The 22,430-nt window shown below is 37.6% G+C and overlaps 3 protein-coding genes across 4 annotated transcripts; all 3 read left to right on the forward strand.

Annotated features, from left to right (window-relative positions):
* The first annotated feature begins 31 nt into the window (after positions 1 to 31).
* LOC133714578 (dihydrofolate synthetase) lies at positions 32 to 4,008 on the forward strand. Of its 2 annotated transcripts, XM_062140717.1 has the most exons (11): positions 32 to 441; positions 681 to 778; positions 868 to 1,018; positions 1,149 to 1,211; positions 1,341 to 1,502; positions 1,816 to 2,007; positions 2,136 to 2,235; positions 2,693 to 2,824; positions 3,039 to 3,170; positions 3,312 to 3,686; positions 3,755 to 4,008. In XM_062140717.1, the coding sequence occupies exons 1-10, from the start codon at positions 118 to 120 to the stop codon at positions 3,680 to 3,682; spliced, it is 1,725 nt and encodes a 574-aa protein (XP_061996701.1). In that variant the 5' UTR covers positions 32 to 117; the 3' UTR covers positions 3,683 to 3,686; positions 3,755 to 4,008. The 2 variants fall into 2 exon arrangements, with proteins under 2 accessions (XP_061996701.1, XP_061996700.1); XM_062140716.1 differs by lacking the exon at positions 3,755 to 4,008 and having other exon boundaries at positions 33 to 441; positions 3,312 to 3,727.
* A 6,778-nt stretch (positions 4,009 to 10,786) lies between these two features.
* LOC133717729 (transcription factor SPEECHLESS) lies at positions 10,787 to 13,582 on the forward strand. The gene is made up of 3 exons (XM_062144448.1): positions 10,787 to 11,487; positions 11,774 to 12,400; positions 13,154 to 13,582. The coding sequence occupies exons 1-3, from the start codon at positions 11,083 to 11,085 to the stop codon at positions 13,217 to 13,219; spliced, it is 1,098 nt and encodes a 365-aa protein (XP_062000432.1). The 5' UTR covers positions 10,787 to 11,082; the 3' UTR covers positions 13,220 to 13,582.
* A 7,825-nt stretch (positions 13,583 to 21,407) lies between these two features.
* Positions 21,408 to 22,306, forward strand: LOC133718727 (uncharacterized). The gene has a single exon (XM_062145595.1). It carries the CDS (start codon positions 21,415 to 21,417, stop codon positions 22,273 to 22,275), a length of 861 nt encoding a protein of 286 aa, XP_062001579.1. The 5' UTR covers positions 21,408 to 21,414; the 3' UTR covers positions 22,276 to 22,306.
* The last annotated feature ends 124 nt before the right edge of the window (positions 22,307 to 22,430 follow it).

A 22,430-nucleotide genomic window follows, 5' to 3' on the forward strand; every position in this document is an offset into this window, starting at 1 on the left:
TTGGGGAAGAAATATAACTGCCGCCTGTTACCCGCCAAAAACCGCCACGTGTCAGCCATGTTCCTCAAAACGCAGCGTTTAAATGTAAAGTAAAACTGTGCGTTTCGCCTTTAGGCTATGACTCGTCTCCTTTCAGTTTTCAGTTTGCACAGAATGAAATTTCTCAAGCTTTTCCGGCAATGCTCCGTCATTACTAACCGGACGGGCCCAATTGCCTCAGTTCGGGTCGGGTTATTGGGTAATGCGGGGCCCAAAAGAGGGTTTTGCTCGAGCACAGAGGATTCGGAGCTGAAGGACTTGATGGAGTACATGGACTCACTCAAGAACTACGAGAAATCTGGGGTTCCGGTCGGGGCGGGTACGGATTCTGACGACGGGTTCGATCTGGGTCGGATGCGGACGTTGATGGAGCTTCTGGGTCGTCCTCATTTCAAGTTCAAGGTTCGAACTTTAACTCTAATTTCATTGCTTGAAGGGTTTAGGGTTTATGTTATAAAGTTATAGTCTTTTGGGTTTTGATTGCTCAAATTGCTTTACTTGCTTAAGACCCAAGAAAGAAATCCATGGATGGTATGAATTAGTTAGGAAAGTTTTTTTTTTTTTTTTTTTTTTTGGGGGGGGTGTGTGTTATGTTTGTGGGTTTTATATTGTGTAATTAACTAGAGTGACAGCAATTATAGGCGGTTCACATTGCCGGAACGAAAGGAAAAGGATCAACAGCTGCGTTTCTGTGCAACATTTTGAGGGCAGAAGGGTATTCAGTTGGTTGTTATACTAGGTGCGGTTTCATTCCTTTATGGCTGTGTTGATGTTACTGTTTTTGTTTGTTGCTATTCTGAGAAGAGGCTTTGTTTTGTGTGTATGCAGCCCACATATTCGAACTATCAGGGAGCGAATAACTTTGGGAAGGTCTGGTGAGCCGGTGTCGGCAAAGGCTTTGAATTCTCTGTTTCAAGAGAATAAGGAGACTCTGGATCGTGCAATGAAAGTTGAAAATGGATATATTAGTCACTTTGAGGTATGCCCTGTGTACAATGTGTTTTAAAAGTATTGATATGGTTGAGAAACTTTGTATATCTCCAATGTTATGTTCAGATATTATCAATGAGAATTCAATGTTTAGTATTTGCTGATGTGTTGTATATTAGGTTCTTACTGCTCTGGCATTCACACTATTTGCTAAAGAGAAGGTTGATATTGCAGTGATTGAGGTTATTCACTTTCCCTTCTGAGATATTTTTCTATCTATTTCCTTGTCATATGCAAATTGGTAGAAGGATATACTAAACAATTAAAAAAAGGTTATGATAGTACTAAGTTTATATACCTGAAATGAACAGGCTGGCTTGGGGGGTTCACGGGATGCAACTAATGTCATTCCTAGCTCTGGACTTGCCACATCGGTCATTACTACAATAGGAGAGGAACATTTGGGTGCACTTGGAGGTTCTTTGGAAAGCATTGCAATGGCGAAGTCTGGAATCATGAAACATGGCCGCCCAGTTAGGTGGTTCTGCCTTGGAGATTATTGTAGAAGTTGATGCCATGCACAAATAAGCTAATAGTGTTCCTGCATTGTGTTCCATCTAACATACTCTTATCTCCTATTTCATGTCACAAATATCATAATTCCCTTGGTAGGTCATATTGAATGATAGTAATCATATAATCCGTTCTCCTCTGTCATCATTCTCATTATTTCACGTTCATACTGCTGCTTATTTGTCATCAGACTGCTGTTGCCGACTGCAGGATATATACTTCTCTTTTTGATCATGTTAATTTTTTTGACTTTTTGAGTGGTATATATTTCAGGTGGTTTTGGGCGGTCCATTTCTTCCACATATTGAGTGCATTCTTCGTGATAAAGCTCTGTTGATGAGTTCTCCTGTAGTATTAGCGTCTGATACTAGAAATAGAAGCAAGATAAATGGTTTTAGCATGCATGATGGTAGACCCTTCCAATCTTGTGATATAGTGCTACAACTTGAGAGTGACTTAAAGCTGGTATGCATTTGAGTCATTATTTTAGGATATATCGAATCTTTCATTTTCATATCGGACTGTATTCTAAATGGTCATTATTTCAGTTATTCAGAGTTTTGTGATAACTTCTAGTTGTGGTATTCTTGCAGTCAATTGAATTATTGGATTTGAAACTATACATGCTTGGAAGTCACCAACTGCAGAATGCTGCAACTGCTACTTGTGCAGCACTATGTCTCCGAAACTTAGGTTAGTGATTAACTTTTTACTCTGCTCCTTCAAGCTTTAACGTAGCAATACTGGAAACCTACAGGTTTTATCTTATTAGTCAAAGAGCTTTCTTTTGCTGTAAGTCTAGTAATTTGCTTCAACATAGCATTCTGTTTAACAAACTATTTTGCTGTACGTCTAGTAATGTGCTTCAACATAGCATTCTGTTTAGCAGTAAATAGGATAGATTGCTTGTTACATACCTGTAGTTTTGCTGATTCACTTAAGTAGGATCATAAATTCTACAAGTCATCTTTACTTAGATTGAGTACTCATTAATGTAGTCATCTTTGAGTCAGCTTGCTCTATTTTGTCCATGTTACCTGAGTTCAGAGTCACTTCACTGTTATTGTACATAGTTGGTAGAATTACCCGGCTTGTTTTATTTGGTCATGGTCTTTGAGTTTAATCACTATTGCTTCGATGGTTACTTCAGGATGGAGAATTTCAGATGCATCCATTAGAACTGGTTTACAGCAGACACATCTTCTTGGAAGAAGTCAATTTCTAACATCGAAGGAAGCTCAGGCATTGGGATTGTATGGAGCAACAATATTGCTTGATGGAGGTTTGTTTTCCATTGAATGTTATTGTACATTCCCATTCGCATCTATGAATTATTTACTGTATGTACCATCAGAAAAAAGGTTATATAGAATATATTAAGGGTATTGCTGAAGGGATTTCAACATAAATGGTTATTTTGATTTTCTTATTTTGGATCTATTCTTTATGTACCAACATATAACAGCATCGCTAATAGTTTCCGAAATACTCTTCAGCCCACACCAAAGAATCTGCTAAAGCGCTGATGGACACTATAAAGATGACTTTCCCAGAGTCGCGATTGACTCTTGTGGTTGCAATGGCAAACGACAAAGATCATCTAGGTTTCGCAAGAGAGTTTCTTTCAGGTCCAGTTACTACTCGGTTACTTTTTCCAGTACTCCCCTTATGTCATAATGTTCAATGCGGACGAGTCAAAAAGATTAAACCTTCATATATAGATTTTAGGATAGCATACAAATCTAACAGACTTGGCCGCTTCTCTTCAGGTGGGCATCTAGAGGGTGTCCTCTGTACAGAAGCTAACATTGCTGGGGGGAAATCTCGGACAACTGCAGCGTCAGTGCTAAGAAATTGCTGGATCCAAGCTTCCAAAGAATTGGGCCTAGATATTGTTCATGATCAAATGACAGAATGTCAAAACTTTTCAATGGACCAATTAGTTGGCTTAAGCACGTCGGAAAAGAGACCATCATTGGCTGCTGTGCCTTCATTTCCGGATTCCATCAAGATTGCAAATCAGATTTCCAGAGGAAGAACTAGGGATCAATCTCATATTACTGTAATCACTGGCTCTCTACATATAGTTTCATTGACATTAGCCACCCTCAATAGAAAAGGTTTTGTCACTATGAACTAGCACGGTAAGATTTGAATTCTATTATTGCTTTCAATCCTTCTTTTACATTATCTACTAATTAAAAGCTTTTAGATTTCGCTTACATGCATGCATGCAGAATAGCTGCCACAGGAGGACCACATTTTGTTCAAATCAAGTGCACCATGCTACTTGTTAATAAATTTTCTGTTCAAATCATATGCTTCTCTTTGTCGAAAATTACTATTCTGCAGAAAAGCATGAGGATTTTCATTGGGTCATCATCCTCTATAATTAAATTTTGCATTATACATGTCAATGGCATGCACAATCATAGCCTTTGGGAGGAGGACCACATATTCAGATTGTTCAAAGTTCATGACATGTTGGTTAATTTTCTCTTCCATAATTATATTGTTTTGTTGTCAAATAAATTATTTCTTGAATCCCTTTTGCATGTCGCAATATAAATTATCCTGCAGGGAAGGATGAGACGGTTCATTCGGCTTATACGTTTTATTTTACTCTTTAATAGAATGGACCGTTTACGTCTGATCCATCAGTCTGCTGTGTCAAAACTTATAATTTCAGCAACTTATGTACTTCCAGTAAGTACTGGGATGCATGTATTTTGATGGATCGAAAGAGTGAGTTCTCAGATTTTAATGCCCGCACATATCAACAGGTTTCATAGGGATGGTAAACATATGACTATTACCAAATTCAATCTCCCAATATTCATGGTGAACTCATGAATTAAACTGTCATTCATTAATTCTATTTTCTGGATTCCGCCGGAGGAATAAAAAGGACAACGGAAACGTTACTATACCCCGATCTAAGCGTATCAAAGTTGAAAGCCGAGATAGCTCTCCATGGTTATATTTTGCCTACAGCCTATACTTCCACACACATTTTAGCTCGCCCAACTCGAGCTATATTCTCCCACACTTACCTTGTATTAATCACGAGACCCTTCAAGTGATCCTTCAACCTGGAAAACTAATTAATCTTAGATTAATGTTAAATAACTTATCAACAAGGACACTCGAACTGGATCATTATGCTGGAAAGTAGGAGGCTGCTGTTGTTACAGACATTCCGGTAGAACAGTTTGGAGCCAAGCGCCAACAGTCGGCATCAATTGACCTACAACCTGCATATCTCTCCTTCTCAGTCGTCGCCATCACAGAAAACACATAGAAAGCCCATGATTCGAATTTTTTGTTTTATGTAAGTATACAAATAAAAGAGGCAGCAACCCAACAATGGCATTCAAGGCTCATCTTCCTTCTGAGGGTTGATTAATATTGGATGTTTTAACACCAATGGAGGAATCCCCACATGCCCTCAATATCATTTTGAATCTCATGTCAGACCCAACTTTGTTAGCCATACGTACGTCCGAGAGGTAGATCACATTCATTTTTCTTAATTTAATTTTCATATTTCATCTAAGTATTTTGTAGAAAAACTTAAGCTCAAGAGCCTCAAATTAAAGGAGAAGGAATGGAGACAAATCAGACAATGATAGATCGATAGGAAGGATCTCCTCCTTACCTATCCAAGCCTTCACAAAAAACAAAAAAAAAATACAAAAAATCAGACAATGATAGATCGATCGATCGTGGATTCAAATATGTTTTGCAAGCAAAATAAAAGAATATATGTTTCTTAAAATAATAGCTAGCTAGCTAGCCATTGCACCATCTTGGCCTGACAAGTTGTGCTGGGTCCTAGACCAACCCTACCCCGACTGAGAATTTTGTTGCCCTAGCTAATAACTTTTATTATGTACCGGCCGGGATCGAGTTGGTTGCATTGCAGCTCGTTATAAATTAGTTTGTCTCAAAATCATCAATACAGTTAATCCAATATAAAAACAGTATTCCTTCTTGCGTGTCTCTATGTATGCAGCAATAAGAGAGAGAATGATGAGGATGGTTTCTCCACATGTTCATCGGAGACTTGTATCAATAATGCTGAGAATTTCATAATTATATTCAAAACTAAGAATGATATGGCATCTCATCGATTTCAAGATATAATGTTTTTTATTATATCATTTTTCCGTTTAGTTGCATCATTTCAATACCCTCGAATAAGGTCCATTTTCTAAAAGACTTGCATGACAATACTTATGATGAAGATGCTAAATTTGAGACATATAATTTGCTATATGCATGATTAAATTTGAAAACCCTAGTAAATTGAATTAAGAGAGTAGCATGGGAAGGGGGAGCTGCACCAAATTCTGGCACCCAACTGTTATGGGTCAGAGATGGGGACATGACCTCCCAAACATACAAGGGAATGGGGCACCAAGTCTAATGCCATATATATTTGCATTGTATTGCAATATTGCATTTCATTGTATAGAATCCAAGATCAATTTAAGGTCCCACCTTACGTCTGAATTCCGACATCCCATATCCATCGGATGGTGACCCACAACAATTCCATCCCAACAGGTTTGTACTACACCTCCCGGAGATCTCGAACTTCTTACTTAAATATGCAGCACTCTTTCCGGCGTAGCAGTAGATGGGAGAAAATGGGGGGATGTAAGGGTGTTGTGGTTATAACTTCATCATGATGACGACGACGAGGAGTTCATGGATCAAACAGGATCACACAGAAAACGAAAGAAAGGAAAAGAAAGTTGATAAGGTTCATCATGATGACGACGAGGACGACGACGAGTTCATGGATCAACAGGATTACACAGAAAACGAAAGAAAGGAAAAGAAAATTAATAAGGTTGGAGCTGTAATAAAGTCTGTCTCAGACATTTCGTGGGTGGTATTGAATGAGGTTTTCAGATTTGGAAGTGAATCAAGTTTGAGAAGAAGAGCTAGGTCCCATGGTATTTACTCTTAGCTATAGCTAGCAATATTCATTAACTTTGTCTTAAAATTTTGTTCTGCATTCTCATTCATTGATCTGTAAGGAGAGTGAAGGAGGGCTATAAATGATAAACAGTCGTAATAGTTCCGATCATATTCATTCATTTACCAAAACCAAAACTGCGCGCATAGTTTTTTGTATATCTAGATCTGGCTAAATCTATATGATACCTACCCAGAAAGCCACGCTTTTGTTTCTCTGGGAATTGAGCACAGAGAAATGAAAGAGTAGTACCGCGTCTAAGGGATCTATGCCTGTATGTGTGTCACTCTTAAGGTGGTTATGCGATAAATGCCAACCCGAAGTAATTTAAAGCAATAGGGTTTATGTTGCGAATATTAATGCTAGAAGAAACATGTGGTTGAATTATTGTAAATAGCTAGGCAGCTAGTAATATATCCGAATTTGTGGACTTCTACGGTTGTATAGGCTGCAGTCTGGTGTAGATTCTAGCTAGAAGCTAGCCTAGAAGCAGTGGCCGGGTACTATCATGCATATAGGAATTGCAGTCTTTTATAGACCATTATTGGAGGAGTAGACTGAGAAAGTTAAATTAGGTAGGCCAAGTAATACAACCAGTGCTCATAGTTTGGTTCTAGAATATACGTTACTCTACTACTTCAATGCTTCCTTCAAACCTTAATGACACAAGGTTGTTTGGTGTATAATTTACAGATCTTTAAAGATTTTTTATGCATAAGCCATTGTAATTAATAATCAAAAGATTACAAGCCTTAACCACATTGCTAGAGAGAACACGAGTTACCGGCCCCTATTATGTTCAATGCTTAATCACATTGTCGCAATACGCCGGTTACCACACTAGGAAAGAGACTAAACGGCTCTACATGAAAGCAACAAATTATGAAAATTATAGTACCAATATTAGCTATTGCTTATGATCCAACTAATTTTGAAACTAGGAGTGTACATACCATATCAAGATATATTCATATTCAAAACTACGAAAAAATTTAAATTTTGATAATATAATTGATGACAGAGAGAGGGAGGTTGTTGAGGGTGGTAAATATGAAAATTGATGTGTGATAACCTAGAATTGGACTGATATGGAGGGAAGTAAATGTGATAAAAACAAGTATAGATTATATGGTACACAAACACTACCTTCACTTTAAATGAAACGCGTACACTCCCATGCTTTTGCTAGCTAAACCAAAAATACGAGATACAATTTGCAATTACTCCCCTTAGGGTTTGTCACTCAACTGCACCAGTACTCCTCTCTGCTCGCTATTTGCCAAAACCAGCCACCATGAAAATATTGCAATTTGCAGCAGTAGCTTTAGTAATTCACACTGATCGAAGAGAGAGGGGAGAGAGAAAGGGAGGGATCCTCTAGTCTTTATCTAATAACTTGAAATTGATTTCATCGTAGGCACGGAGATGCCGTGGACCTGCAAATTGAAAGCACATACCTTTCATAATTTTCATATATTTTAAGCATGAAAGTCGTAAATATATAATAAATAACGGGAAACAAGTTGCAGAATCTGAGCAAGTAGTACCCTACCGGCCGTCGTCATCATCTTCATTTGAAACTCTATGGACCCCCGTCTCCTCATTCATTAATGTTCATTCATTCATTTCTACTGATCCTTTCTTGCTCAAACACATGTATTTCTAGAATTTGTCCCACATACAGATACTTCATACACTTAAAAGCCATAGTTAAGCATCATCCTGAATATACTTTGTATACATTGGAACCATAAATGGTGGGATGGGGTGCTTTTTGTGTGTGCTTGGTCGATCTCCTCCCACTTGTTTTCGACTGGGAGAGGATACCACACTCATCCGTTCAATCGCTTAATCCTCTGTTTGCTTTAAAAAGAAATTATTTATTTTTTGGTGTTTGGACCTTTTATGCGCCTAAAGATAGGTTAGTAGCGTTGGTTCCTAATTTGCACCCGTAATCAATGGCTCATCTACTTTGTTACTCAACCAAAACAGACAGAGTATCAAGTAGCTTTCTAATGTTGCTGGTAGCTAGGTTTTCGTCCGGCTAATGATCCTTGTTGGACGTACTATGAGTTTTAAGAATCTGTCCCATCAACGTTAGTGCAAAATAATTATTCAATTTAAGTTTCAGTGCTAGTCTCGATCTCCTAGATGATCCATGATGGTGATCTTGCATGATCGACAAACATATGCAGAAAGATATACAAGGGAAAAGGTAATATCTACATGGTTTTACTCCGTTTACAGCAAAGCAATAGCGATTGATGATCAGCTAGCTAGATCTGACTAAGAGTACTGTTGGTTTTTGGTACGGAGATTAGCAAAGAGGAGCATTCCCCAGTAGTAGTCATGGCAATGCTAGCTAGCTCTTCCTTTTCTTTTCTTTTTCTTTTTCTTTAAAGGTATTGCTAGCTCCTGTATTAACTATCAACTAGTAGAGAGGTCATCCATGGCATTCATGAATGCGTAATTGCGTCTTCACTTTCTCCGGCCCCTATAAATGAGTAGAACTGTAGAAGCCCTTAATTTATTCCTCCTCACTTTTTAGAATTTTCCCACTGTCACCTCTGATTCTGATGATCTTTAATCAAACATCAAACTTTTCAACTGCATGCATGATGCATCTAGCAGTGAAAACTATGAGAGGATTCAGAGCACCGACGTGCACTTAGATCAACATAAATGGACGGTTGGATAACATCAAATACACTTTATAGTTATTAAAAAAAATTACTATAAATATCAAGGACTGAAATACCTAATAATTAAGTGCTGGGTCATTTGTATCGCCAGTGCATAGAAGGATTTTCAATGAAAACCTAAGAAAATGAATGTATTCTAGACAAACCTAATAATGAACTAGGAAATGAAAGAAAATTTTACTAAATATACGCCTACACGTGGTGTTGAAAATATTACTATGGATTATTATGATTTTTTTATTTTTTATTTTTATTTTTATTTCGATTTGATCTCTCATTACAATTGACATGAATGTTGAACAAACTAGTAAACAACTCAAATTTGTAAATTATTGTTTACCATTTACAAAGTTAAATAATATAATTATTTTTTTCGAGAACTTTTATCATATATCTTGCAGTATTGAATGCTTCAAATTCTTTTATCATTAAATTTTTATTTTTCTTTACCAAATACAAAATGGTGAAAACACAACAAGTGTGCATTAGATTTCATTTTTGTAATTTTATACGTCAAGAGATAATTTGTACATTTATAAAGTATTAATTACCCTCTAATAATAAGTTTTTTTGTGCTTGAAAATAGTATATTAAGGGGATTGAGATTGACACCTATTTTGTTAAAATGAACAATTTTGCAATCGACATATGCATGGAGAGGGGGTGTGGTTTGAACAAAAGTGGGTGTCAATTTCACCCATATATTAAGGGTGCGGCTATTTCCACCCCACCATTTTCTTTGTTCACCCTACTTGTTCATTACACCCTACATTTTAATTTAAATTTAGTAATTGACTTATGTAACCCATTTCTATTTCCAATAACATCCTTATATGACATATCCAATTAAAAGAGATTTTTTTTAATGAAAATCTCGCATTTAATTTATATACAAATAAAAAAACTATAATATATTAAAGTTTCCTAACAAAATCATAATCTAATTTATTTCATTTTTTTTTAATTTTTTCTTTCTGCTTCAATGTTCATCTATTTCAATCTATGTCAAAAGATTAGTTAGTTAACAACTATGAACAATGAATCTTCTAGATTTTTCTTTCGTGTTTTAAATTTTTACTTTCGGTGTTCACAAAAGGTATTACAAAGATTTTGATGTAGTTAACATTAATGATTTTGTGAATTAAATAACGAATTCATGATGAAGAGGTAACAAAAAGACAAAAAAATAGTAATAAATGCAAATTTGGGTGGAGAAGATGAAGATTAATGTTATCCAATGAGAAATTAAGTAATCTTTCTATTTAATTCATTGGTTATTTATTTATTTTTCCTTACAAATTTGGATTTTAGAAAATTAATATACTTAGTAGTCATTTTACACTTTGGTAATATAGTCTTTCAATAGGGTGAACTAAGAAAATGATAGGATGGTAATAGACGCACCCGAAAAATGTCAAATAGAGTGTCCACTTCCAATTTTGTATCGGTAAAAATTCAAGCCACGTTAAATCTACATTCTCACATCTCTGTAGCTCTCTCTTTGTATATATATTTCTTCCAAGTCTTAATGTTCGCTCTCTATATCACACACAAACAGCTCCCCTCTTTTGTTTTTGAATTTTCTTGGGACTGTGTGCTCCACTGCCCTCTCTGATTCCTGATTCCTGTACAAGAAAGATCCCGGAGACAGTTATAATCCAACGGCTAAATTAAAAACCAACCAACAAAGTTCATCAAAAATAGGTGATGGTGATGGTTTAGTCCCTTTCACCAGAGTCCCTCTTATTTACTCCTTCTCGCATCCATCTCAATACACACTTTTCTTGATCTCGACAATTAACGTCATATCTCCCTAACTTTTCGTGCTATCCTTTCTAAGCTTTGGCCACTATGGATGATCATCTTTTGTCTGAATTTTTCGAAGAACACGATCACTGCTACGGTGGCGGCGATGCTAGCGGCTTGGCTCCCGGTGATGATCTTTTTAGCATATTGGAGAGCTTAGATGCAGGAGCACTCATGGATAGTTTTCCTCCGCCAACACCGTGCAATGAATTCGTGTTTAGCTCATCAAAAGAAGGAGGGATAGAAGTGTCACCGGAGCTCGAAACTTCACCAAAATCATCCAAGAGAGTGAAGCTTTCAAAAGAGGCTTCCCCCGGCGGGACAGGTTCTAATTCTGACGATGGACAGCAAAGGATGTCGCATATAACGGTGGAGCGCAACCGGAGGAAGCAAATGAACGAGCACTTGACAGTCTTACGCTCTCTCATGCCTTGTTTCTATGTCAAAAGAGTCCGTACTCACTACTTTTTCAGTTACAATACGTTTATTTACGTTGTGATGTTTAGAATTTCATAATTAAGAAGCGAAAAAGGGTCTATTTTCGGGTAGGCTTCCACAATAGCCTCACATATGTGGATGGACTTGTTTGAGTCATCCATCCTCTCTTATTTCCTTTTGAGCCTCGTTTTCCTTTCCGTCCCACTTTAATTAGTTTCTTTGTTTTTTTTTTTTTTTTGAATAAATTAGTTTCTTTGTTTTTAATATGTATTGATTGCAATTATGTTTGATAAAACAGGGGGATCAAGCATCAATTATTGGAGGGGTGGTTGACTACATCAATGAATTGCAGCAAGTTCTTCAATCACTAGAGGCCAAGAAGCAACGAAAGGCATACAGTGAAGTGTTAAGCCCTAGGCTACCAGTTTCAAGTAGTCCCAGATTACCTTCATCACCACTAGTACTTAGCCCTAGAAAACCCCCAATAAGTCCTTTAGCTAGTCCCAGAATCAGCTGCAGCAGCTTGCCTATTAGTCCAAGAACCCCACAGCCAACCAGCCCTTACAAGCCTCCCAGGACGACGTCGTTACAACAGTTGCAACAACCAGTATACCTCTCTAGTCCAACCATAACTGCAGCTAGCTCATCACTTGAACCATCTCCTTCAAATTCGTCTACTACTAATTTTCCCTCCGTTAATCATGTTATTGACAATCTCAATGAGCTTTTTGCCAATTCTAAGTCCGCCATTGCCCATGTGGAAGTGAAGTTTTCAGGTGCAAATGTTCTTTTAAACACGGTGTCTCCTCGGATACCAGGACAAGCTCTCAAAATCATTTCGGCTCTCGAAGATCTTTCCCTCGAGATTCTCCACGTCGAAATAAAGACGGAAGACAAAAAGTTGCTTAATTCCTTCACCATCAAGGTACTTATGTTAACCAATTGTTTTTATCACGTACTTTCTTTAGAAAACAGATTTCTGATGCTGAGAGAAAATTATAGAAAACTACTTCATCTTTAACCACTTAACATGCAGTACCTAAAATGAACATATTTGTGATTTAATTTTTTTTGTAATTATTTATCGATCATAGTGGCTCGATATACAGTGCATGTTTTAAAACTCTGTATAATACATCACAAACTGGTACACGTTTTGTTTGTGTCAGACACTCAGTACCTTCAACATATCTAGAAAAGAGTTCATCGTTTAATATACTGGTAATCAATAATGAAAATGATAGATACATGACACTCGCTCAGTACCTTCAACATATCTAGAAAAGAGTCCATCGTTTAATTTACTGGTAATCAATAGTGAAAATGATAAATACATGCATAGTGGGGACTCATCGTGAACTTCTAGTTTCTCTTCCTTGGTTAATTGGGAGGTACAGTATTAACTGTTTCCTTTTGAAGGTAATATATGATCTATTACTATCTCTGAATGCAGTAACTTCATTCCTCCCAGTTGTAAATAAAATTTGAGTTCTAGACATGCACTGTACTGATAAGGACCGTTGATTTTAAATGCTAGGGTCACTATGAAGTGCTGAAATCTATGTCTGCAGGCATTGATAGCTACTACGGATGAACTGTGATTAATAATAGTAGATTAATTGAATTGAGTTTGTTCTTTGCTAATGATTGGTAAATCTGCTTTTCTTTTTCTTGCCAGATTGGAATTGAATGCCAACTTAGTGCTGAGGAACTCGCTCACCAAATTCAGCAAACATTCCGCTAAGTACATTAGGGTTGAGGATATATAACCCTAACAACTACGTACTTCAATCTCAATCTCTGAAGTACTGGTGCTGCTAATAAAAGAGAATGTGGGAATTAGGCATATGCTTTAGTTTCTCACCATATTCTTATTAGTTTACGTACAATTGTAATTGTAGATCGTCATAAGTCATAATTAGTTTAGCTAGCTAGGGTAACCAATGTAATTTAGCATTCCTAATATCTAGTTTGATGTATGCATGCATATATATGCATTTCAAATTTCAATTCACAACATCTCCTCGGATCTGACCGGCCATTAATTTTTGTAACAATGGAGTGTAACAATTTCTCTTTCAGAAATTAATTTGAATAAGAGACAAGAACATGCAAGAAATATCTTCTTCGGATTACATATGTATTATATACTTCTTGAAAAACAGTTAATTTTTGTATTCGTACTATTGGAGAAAGAGGTTTGTCGACCATAATTAAACTTTTTGCCATGGATGACTCTAGTATACATTGGAAACCATTTAACCCATTTAGTGGACGGGGATTTCTTGTTATTAATCAATGAAAAGAAAAGTCTTCCTATTTTATTGTACCTTTTGTAACTTCAACCATCTGAAATACTTCATTGCATTCGGAATTTCGGATGCATGAGTAGTGATGTTGCATGTGATGATGTGAATATATAGTGAGCAATCGATAGAAAACCATTTTTCTTCTCCTTTTTTAATTACTATCTCCAAAATCACTAATTAAATTCATATGAGCAATGACTGCTCGATCGAAATGATCATTAGGACTTGTAAATCACAAGTTGATAGTTCTAACTCATAGCTAGTAGTAGCCAGGACCAAAACATATATAATAGGTGGGGATAGTAGTTAGGCAGCTGAGTGAGAGCATTGTTGTCGTTCTTGGGACCAATAATATTGGGTGCATGTCCTACAATTATTGGGTATATATAGGGGGTAGTTCTAAATTAAATGGCATAAATGATGGCAAACCTTCATGTAATATCCCTGCTAACCTAGCATGGCGAATATAGTCGTAGCTAGCTCATGATCACCTACAATTCTTAGCCAGACCAAACTCTAAGAATAGACATGCAAGAGACAGATCTAGCTGAGAGGGAGAGTGGGGGGCCAAAATTGCTTTTGTTACAAAATTCGTTGGTATATTGTGGACTTTTAGTATATCAATTAAGCGACATGTTTGACCCTATGAAACATATATAGATCGATGGACCACGGTAGCCCTCAACCAAATTCCTCTTTCTAACCATCTAGCTAAATTTCTTTTCTCATCTTTGCCTCTCAATTGTTGGATCATCTTGTAAATATCTAAAAAAAAAAAAACTGTAAGAACCACGGTGATAATCAAAAACAGGATTAAAGTTGATTAATTATTGCCAGTGGCGGAGCCAGAAACTTAGGGTTACTGGGGCACAAAAATAAAATAATAATATCTTAACACAAAAAATCTTGGAAAATAACAAGAAATTTGTGATCGAGTTAAGAGTTGATACATGTTGCAACTATACTTTTCTATTTTAAAGAGTTTTCCAAATCACCAAAAAGTAACAATTAGTGATGGAGCTAGAACTTCATCTTAGGTGGACTTTTAGAAATTGAAAAGAAAAAATTTAGAACTCAATTTATATATCAAAATAACCACGTGGTGTGGTGTGTTGGTCGAATGGCCTAGTCTGGAACCCCCAGGTCTAGCGTTCGAATCCCAGCTCCATCCCGTGGCCAGCAGATTTGAGGGACCCTTTGGGTTCGTGCGTCTGCGGTGCAGTGGATTAGTCTGGCTTTGCCAGGCTTTCGCCGCAATGTCGGTGCAGGTGTCCTGGCGCTGGGATACCACTACATGGGTGTGTGAGTTACTAACAACTAACCCGATCAAAAAAAAAAAAAAAATTATATATCAAAATTGTAATGAAATCCTATAAAAAAATTTGATAGAAATATTATAATCTAGAAATAAGATTAATTTAAGATAAGAATATTATAAAAATTATGTCAAGTTTATAATAGCAAGCAACTTGAAAAAATAATAATACTAATAATAATTAATTCTGCAAGCTCTAATTAAACCTTGGAAGAAAATGCAAGCTCTAATTAAACCTTGGAAGAAAAAAAAAATACTTAAGTTAGCAAGAATCAAACCCTAGACCTGCAATGTAGGTAAAAGGTGCCAGACCACTGCACTATGCAAGCCAATTGTATTACTTGCTAACTCTAACTGCTTATAAAATGAAAAGTTTACTAGTTCACAGGACCTAGTGTGCCCCTATGTGGCTCCGCCACTGATTATTGCTATGGACATGCCAAATCAAAGAAAAATTGTTAGAAGAAAATCTTTGACCTAGCGCTCTGCTAGGGTTTTGAGAAATTCTCTCCTTTGGGTACTATCTCTTGTATCTTCCCCGTTGATTTCTCAATGGTGGCCATAGCAGACTTAGGCATGTTCATCTTGTGTGTGTATGGTGCGATCAGTGTTGGCGACGGTCTACGTGATTCCGTTTTAAATGAAGGCATGGTCGATCTGATGGTTGTGGGTGAAGGGAATGCTTTTGGGGCTCCATACGAGATAAGTGGCTTGGGTGGTGGCTTCCGGATCCGATTCTGACGGGTCAGAGGCTTGTATGCACGATCGGCCAAGGCGATTAGAGGACTGGTGGTGCGACTAGAGTACTCGGCGGTGCCGGAGACGAGTCACATCGGCGATCGAAGGATTTCTGGCTGGATTTTTCTCTTGCTGCTGTTGGTGGTGTGAGAACGAGTTTAGCTTCATTTACTGGGCTCGAGTTCACGGTGTTAAAGATGGTTATGACGTTGCTCGTGGTGGTGGTGACGCGTATTGCGGCGGTGGTCGGAAGCTGGTGATGGATGAGGATCGAGGGCGACTTATCTCCATATGGGGCTGGACTTCTTCGATGGCGGCGGGATTTGCTACCTTCAGAGATCTGCAAGCTTCTGGGTGCAGTGGGGTGCCCCTAGTAATCATGGGGGTGTCCTTTGTAATTGCCATATGCGCTATAGCTTGGTGGGCTGGTGTTTACTGGTGGGTCTGCTGGGCTTGCCTAACTTTAGAGGGGATGGAAGGTGACTTGTCATCTTCCATTCCTAGTATTTAGTTTCTTTTTTCAGGTCACAAAAACCAGATGCTTTGAGGGATCATTTTAATTTACTGCTTCAGAGTTTCTTGGTTTTTGTTTGAAATAATGGTGCATGGACTTCCTAAAAGGTGGGTGTACTGGGGGTATATTGGGTTCTTGTTCTTGTTTTAAAATAGGAGTCTCATGGTAGTCTGAGAAACGATTCTTTCTGTCGACCCCATAGGGGTGTTTCGTTTTTGTACTGCTTGCTGAATCTATATAATGGGCTGACCTCTTTTTTTTTTTTTTTTTTGAAAAGAAAAGTTCATTGAATTAGCGATTGAAATCGCTTAAGAGGGCATCCCAATGGGGAGCATACAAAGGCCAAACAACAATAAGTAGAACAAACTAGAAGATGTACTACATCAATAAGTTGTTCTTGTACAATAAGGCTCAGTTCTGAAACTTTTCTAGAAGCACTAGCAAATTCTAAAGGTAAATCTTCATTATCCACAAGATAATTACCAACAACAGAACCATTGTCATGATCTTGAGAATTGTAGACCCAACAGTCAGAATTTGCGATTTAGGAATGCAAAAAATCGGCAGACCAATCAACTCTAGACTCGTCCCCGCTTTCACCACACTGCTCGCCAAGGCACACAATTGTGGTACTCACAGTGTGATTACACCGAGGCTCTTCATAGAATATAGAGATCATCACTCTACCAGAAATTAAGAACAACACACCCAAACAAGTAACACCTGTGACATTGAAAAGAAGATCTAGCAAACCTCCTGGATCCCAAATCCAAATCCCTGGAGACATCTGGGAGAAGCCATCTTCTGATCTGGACACCCATCTGCAAGCACTTGATCTGGGCACCCAAGCGATGCAGACTGCCAAACCTATCCAGATATGCACCTTTGCCGCCAACAGCGTCTGCGCCGCCAGTAGCATCCATAGCGCCACTATCCGCCTCAACCAGTCCATCTGAGTTCCGCCCCATCCGAACCGAAGACCATCCTTCAGTCGCGCTCTTCGTGGGCGTCCTCGCTAGCCAAAAGGAAGCCAAAAGAGATCTGCCATGGCAGATCCGTACCCATCAGGAAACCAACAAAAAGGAGAGGTCAACACACGTGATCGTTTTAGGAGATCGCAAAAGGGAGGAGCGCAACCGAGATCGTGCGCCAAGTGCTCGACACCGGTGACGGCGTTGCTAAGGTTTGCAAGAGCAAGAGCAAGAGACGACATCCCTTTTTAGAATTAAGTTTGTCTCACATGGGCTGACCTCTCTTGATCAAAAAAAAAAAAAAAAAAAAGCTTTTCATAGCAAATAGTCAGTTCTATTATTTTTTTTCTTTAATGAAACGTTACATTTTGCAAATGTCTTCCTAAGAGGTTATGAATGATTTAGTATGCAGATGATATATTAAATAATGTCATTTTATACATTACAAAATTTTCTAGATGGAATACGAATAACACAACAAGTCAACAAGTATTCAATTTAAGGCTTGTGTATACATGGGAAAGGCCTGTTAATACGCACGGATTGACTAAAACTTTTATAATTTGTACGTAATATGACAGCTCATTTGGAACATACCAATTTCAGCAAGATTGTATCATTTAGAGAATAGCTTGTCATTTGATTTTAGATCATAATTTTTTTTGTCCTTTGTTTTTTCTTTCTTGTCAATCTCGACGGAACAAGGATAATTTTTTGTGTGTCTTGATTCAAAAAGAAGAATGATATATAATAGTTCTGGTATGAACAATTAGAAAACCAAGGATGAATATCGATAATATTTTTGGTCCCAACAATTATACAATGAGGGACGAATATCTAAAATATGTTTAGTTTTTAACAAAAAGGTTATAAATATTAACAAAAAGTAAGAGCCCATAAATAATGTATTTCCTCGATATTAAGGCATGTTGATGGGTAGCTTGTGAATTTTTATGTTACTTAGAGCATCTTTAGCAATGATAGCCATTTTTGAGTCAAAATAGCTAAAAAGTCATTTTAGCTAGCCACGTTAGAAATAGGTCTGTATCAATGCTCTCTATTTTAGCTAATTTTGAGTTTATATTATTTTTCAAATGAAGATTAAATAGTTTAAATGTATTTATAAATTACATAAAATAACCCAAAAGGAATGCTTTAAATTATAGAGAGCCTCATCTCGCTCTCTATATTTAGGAGCGAGATAGCTAAAAGTTATAATAGAGAGTCATTTAGGAGTCTGGTGCAGCACTAAGCACTTGTGCAAATTTTGAACCAAATTGATAATCGCTAAGGATTAACTAAAGAAAACATGGCCAAATAGAGATCGAGGTTCCTGACCTAGCGCTCTGCTAGGGTTGAGAGCGGCCGCCCTCGCGGTTTGCTTCTGAAACTTCCTCCATGAATATGGAGGACTTGGGTGACTCCGGTGGCGTGGTGGGGATCTGGTGTAACGGCGAAGGTTGTTTGCCTCGTTTCTCTTCCTTGCGGCAGAGTTATTACTGTGATTCTCGAAGCCATTGGAGGATCGGATGGTGGAATAGCTTTCCAATTCTGGTGGTGGATAGGGGTAGTACGGTGGACGCGGTGGTGAGCAGGTCGAGCGGTTGTCAGCCAGCAATGGAGGCAGGGAACCTCGTCTCTGGTCGTGGTCGTGTACGGCGGATCTGGATTTGCGTCTGGAAGGTTGATATGGGCGGCATATGGAGGCGTGCGAAGGGCGACAGATCGCCGGATGTTGAGCCGATGGTCGGAAGCTTTTCTGGGCTGAAGACGCCGTGCGACGGCATGGTGCAGGCTGGTTTGAATATCCGGATTTGGGATCCGGGTCGGATCCATATTTGGGTCTGGATCACGGGTCGGGTTTGGGTTTGGACTTGGTACTGGGCCTGGATGTGGGCTTTGAGGTTGATTTTTATTTGGTTTTCATCTTTTTGTTTCATAGGTCACTTTGGTGGAAGATTGATCTATATTTGGCGTACTTTTTACGTGGAAGATGTTTGGATGGTCACATCACCAGTTATATTGTTAGAAGATTGCCCTTTAGTGGTCCGTCACACTATCGATAACTTAGGTGGAAGATTGTTCTCTTTTCGACGTAAGATGTACGAGGAATCTGCTTGGTCGGTCATACCACCGGTTGCTTTGATAGAAGATTGCCCTTTTATGGTCGGTCATACATTAGTAACTTTTCACATAGCACGGTTTACACCCGATGCGTCCTCAGATGCATTTTTGCATCCAATCGTATCTTTGTTAGGTTTTATGTTCATTGTTTTATTTTCGTACTTTTCATTTATGATGTAGTTTCTACATTTGTCTTTTGTAATCTTTCTTATTATTAATGGAGTTAACATTTATTCTCAAAAAAAAAAAAAAAGTCTAGTGCAGCTGCTAAAATATATAAAAAATTAAACATGCTCTCCAAAATAGCTAAGGAGCCAAAATAGAGAGTCTGCTAAAGATGCTATTAATAAGTTAATAATAACCATCCTACACTCATCAAATTAACGTACGGCCCGTTATTATACAATTAGGCTATTATGTACCGAAAATAAACTTCACATAATACAAACACATAACGTCACTTTACAAAATCTTATTAGATAAAATGATGTTGCTTGGATCCTAGATACAGCGTCATTTCATTTCATAGTTCATGACAAGAATATTTGGGGGGCAAGGCTGTCTATTGATTTCGCCTTGAGCCGCAGGAGGGAAATTTTATTTGAAAATAGAAATGTATGGAAAGTCAACACATGAAGAGCATGCATGGAAAGTCTCCAGAATCCATATATATAGATAAGGAAAACCGCGGCGAATTTATGATTTCCTATAAATTGTTGTTCTTTTTGGTAAGAAACGAAAATCCTTGAATGATGAAAAAAATAATAATTAAATGAGCTTCTAGAGAAAGAGAGTAGAAATATCCAAATTGGAATCTGCTAAAATGAATTTAATTTCTATTCATGATGAAGGTTTTCTACATTCCTTATTAATCCTTTGACGTAGAATGGAAGGCATATCTCACTCTTATCTAATTTATATGCCTCCTTTTTTCTTCTATAAAATGACTCACATTCCACCCTACTTCAAGTACTCCTGACTTTCTCATTTTCTTCTTCTGCCTGAATTTCTGTTCCCCCCCCCCCCCCCCTGTTGATTATGGAGGAGTTGGGTTCTATATGGACTACTACATATCAAGAGGTGAGCCAGTTATTTTTTGTTATATATGTGATGGTTTTGCTGTTACATCTCAATTCAATTTTTGTTCTTGGATTTTCTTCACTGTTCTTTCAATTTGTGTTTCAGTGCTTTAATATGAATGTAAGATTTTGTCATTGATAGATCTTCCCAATCTAACCGATTCACCACCATTAAGCTTTGTTGGTTTTAACATTCGATTTCTCCCTTATCTGATAAATACTACTAAGATTATCAAATTTATGATTATATATCTGCTGAGGTTTTCTTTTTTCTGCAAAGGCCTATGTGCTTCCATAATTTTGTAAGCATTTACAAGTCCTGGCTTTCATCTCATTAAGAGCTAGGGTTTTGTGAATGTAAATATTGTTTTCAAATTCTGACCAAATTGATATGTTTTCTGCAAGTGTCCTAGGCCAATATATCTTTAACTATCATCAATTAATTGAATCTTTGAGTAACACATACATATGAATTGTGGTATATATATATTGGTCAAAGCTTGTGATATGCCATGGCAACAATAAATTTAGTTTTATGGCCGATTGCTGATTTAGCAGTAGATTTTAATGGTGATTCATTCTTGTTTTGACCATTAATGGTGAATCTTTAATTTAATCTTTTTGCCCTCTTTCTCTTTTATTCAAATAAGTTCTTTTTATTTTTTATTTTTTTTTATTTAGGAATTTAATTCATTAACTTACTAGGTGTTTAAGATTCTTCAGAATCATTTGTTCTATTCAATTTTTTTTCTTTCAATTTTATGATCAAGTACTCGATGGAAAGTACCCTTTTATTATATTTTTTTTTTGAGAATGCCTTTTATTATATTTAACCAATTACTTGTTTGGAATTGACATGCAGAGCACTGACGAGTTAAAGAACGAGCTTATGTACTCCAGTCTTGAACTTGAATCAGTAAAATGCAAAGTTACCGAGAGTCAAGAAAATGTGACCAACTTGCTCAATCTGTTAGAGGTTGCATACAAAGAAAGAGATGAAGCCAGAGACCAGTTGAAGAAAATCTTTGAGAAGATGAACCCCAATTGTACTCCAATTGATCAACTGCCAAATCATGTAGTCCAGTCTGTTAGCCCCCAAATTTTGATGCCGACGACAAAAGAAAACTTAAGCTTAACTGAATCCAACAGTCCCTCTTCTGTTGATTCCTTATTCGATCATGCAGTTTCTTCACCAGAGTTTCCAAGCATCATTATGCCTGATTCAAGCACCATGGGTTTTGTTAATGTGAAGCAGCATAATGCGGTTCAACAATTTAATTTGGGCACTACTAATGTTACCATGAGTGCCCAAACTGATACAGCTTCTGAAATAGTTAACGATTTTGCTAAAGGAAAGACTTTACCTCAGAAAGGGAAACTCATGCAAGCTGTGAAGGAAGCTGGTCCATTGCTTCGGACGCTTCTTATTGCTGGTCCCCCATTGCCCCAGTGGCGAAACCCCCCTCCTCCTTTGCAGCAGCCTTTCAAAATCCCACCCGTTGCTCCGATCAACGGTTGTACTACAGCTTCTCCTCTAAGCTTTAATCAGAAACCATTTGCCATTTCAAATCCTACAACTAGCTATTTCAATGTGGCTCATACATCTTCAGCTGCCAATGCCATGTTGAGTTTCAACACTGTCCTTCCTTCTGCTGGTGTTTCATGCTTCAATAACTCAAGAATGATGGAGACTTCAAACTCTGGTTTCGACCACCAAATCCCATTTGCCAAGCGGCGAAGGCTTCAATGAAATTGTTAGCGAAAAACACTGAACAGCTTTCTTGGGGTTTAGGTTTTAGCTACTACTTTCAATTGGGCCAATTGGGCCTTGTTTCAAATGGTGTGTAGAACAATTCAAGGTGTAATAAAAGGGCCCTTCTTTCTTGGGGTGTGCCCCCAATTCAC

The sequence above is a fragment of the Rosa rugosa genome, chromosome 6 (assembly GCF_958449725.1).
Source record: "Rosa rugosa chromosome 6, drRosRugo1.1, whole genome shotgun sequence".
Classification (NCBI taxonomy): domain Eukaryota; kingdom Viridiplantae; phylum Streptophyta; class Magnoliopsida; order Rosales; family Rosaceae; genus Rosa; species Rosa rugosa.

Excerpts from the sequence above, each read along its gene's own strand:
- LOC133714578 (XM_062140717.1), top strand. The coding sequence starts at position 118 with ATGACTCGTCTCCTTTCAGTTTTCAGTTTGCACAGAATGAAATTTCTC. Across the intron at positions 779-867 it reads TCAGTTGGTTGTTATACTAG|CCCACATATTCGAACTATCA; the intron begins GTGCGGTTTCAT and ends GTGTGTATGCAG. Across the intron at positions 2,236-2,692 it reads ACTATGTCTCCGAAACTTAG|GATGGAGAATTTCAGATGCA; the intron begins GTTAGTGATTAA and ends TGGTTACTTCAG.
- LOC133718727 (XM_062145595.1), top strand. The coding sequence starts at position 21,415 with ATGTACTCCAGTCTTGAACTTGAATCAGTAAAATGCAAAGTTACCGAG.
- LOC133717729 (XM_062144448.1), top strand. The coding sequence starts at position 11,083 with ATGGATGATCATCTTTTGTCTGAATTTTTCGAAGAACACGATCACTGC. Across the intron at positions 11,488-11,773 it reads CTTGTTTCTATGTCAAAAGA|GGGGATCAAGCATCAATTAT; the intron begins GTCCGTACTCAC and ends TTGATAAAACAG. Across the intron at positions 12,401-13,153 it reads TTAATTCCTTCACCATCAAG|ATTGGAATTGAATGCCAACT; the intron begins GTACTTATGTTA and ends TTTTCTTGCCAG.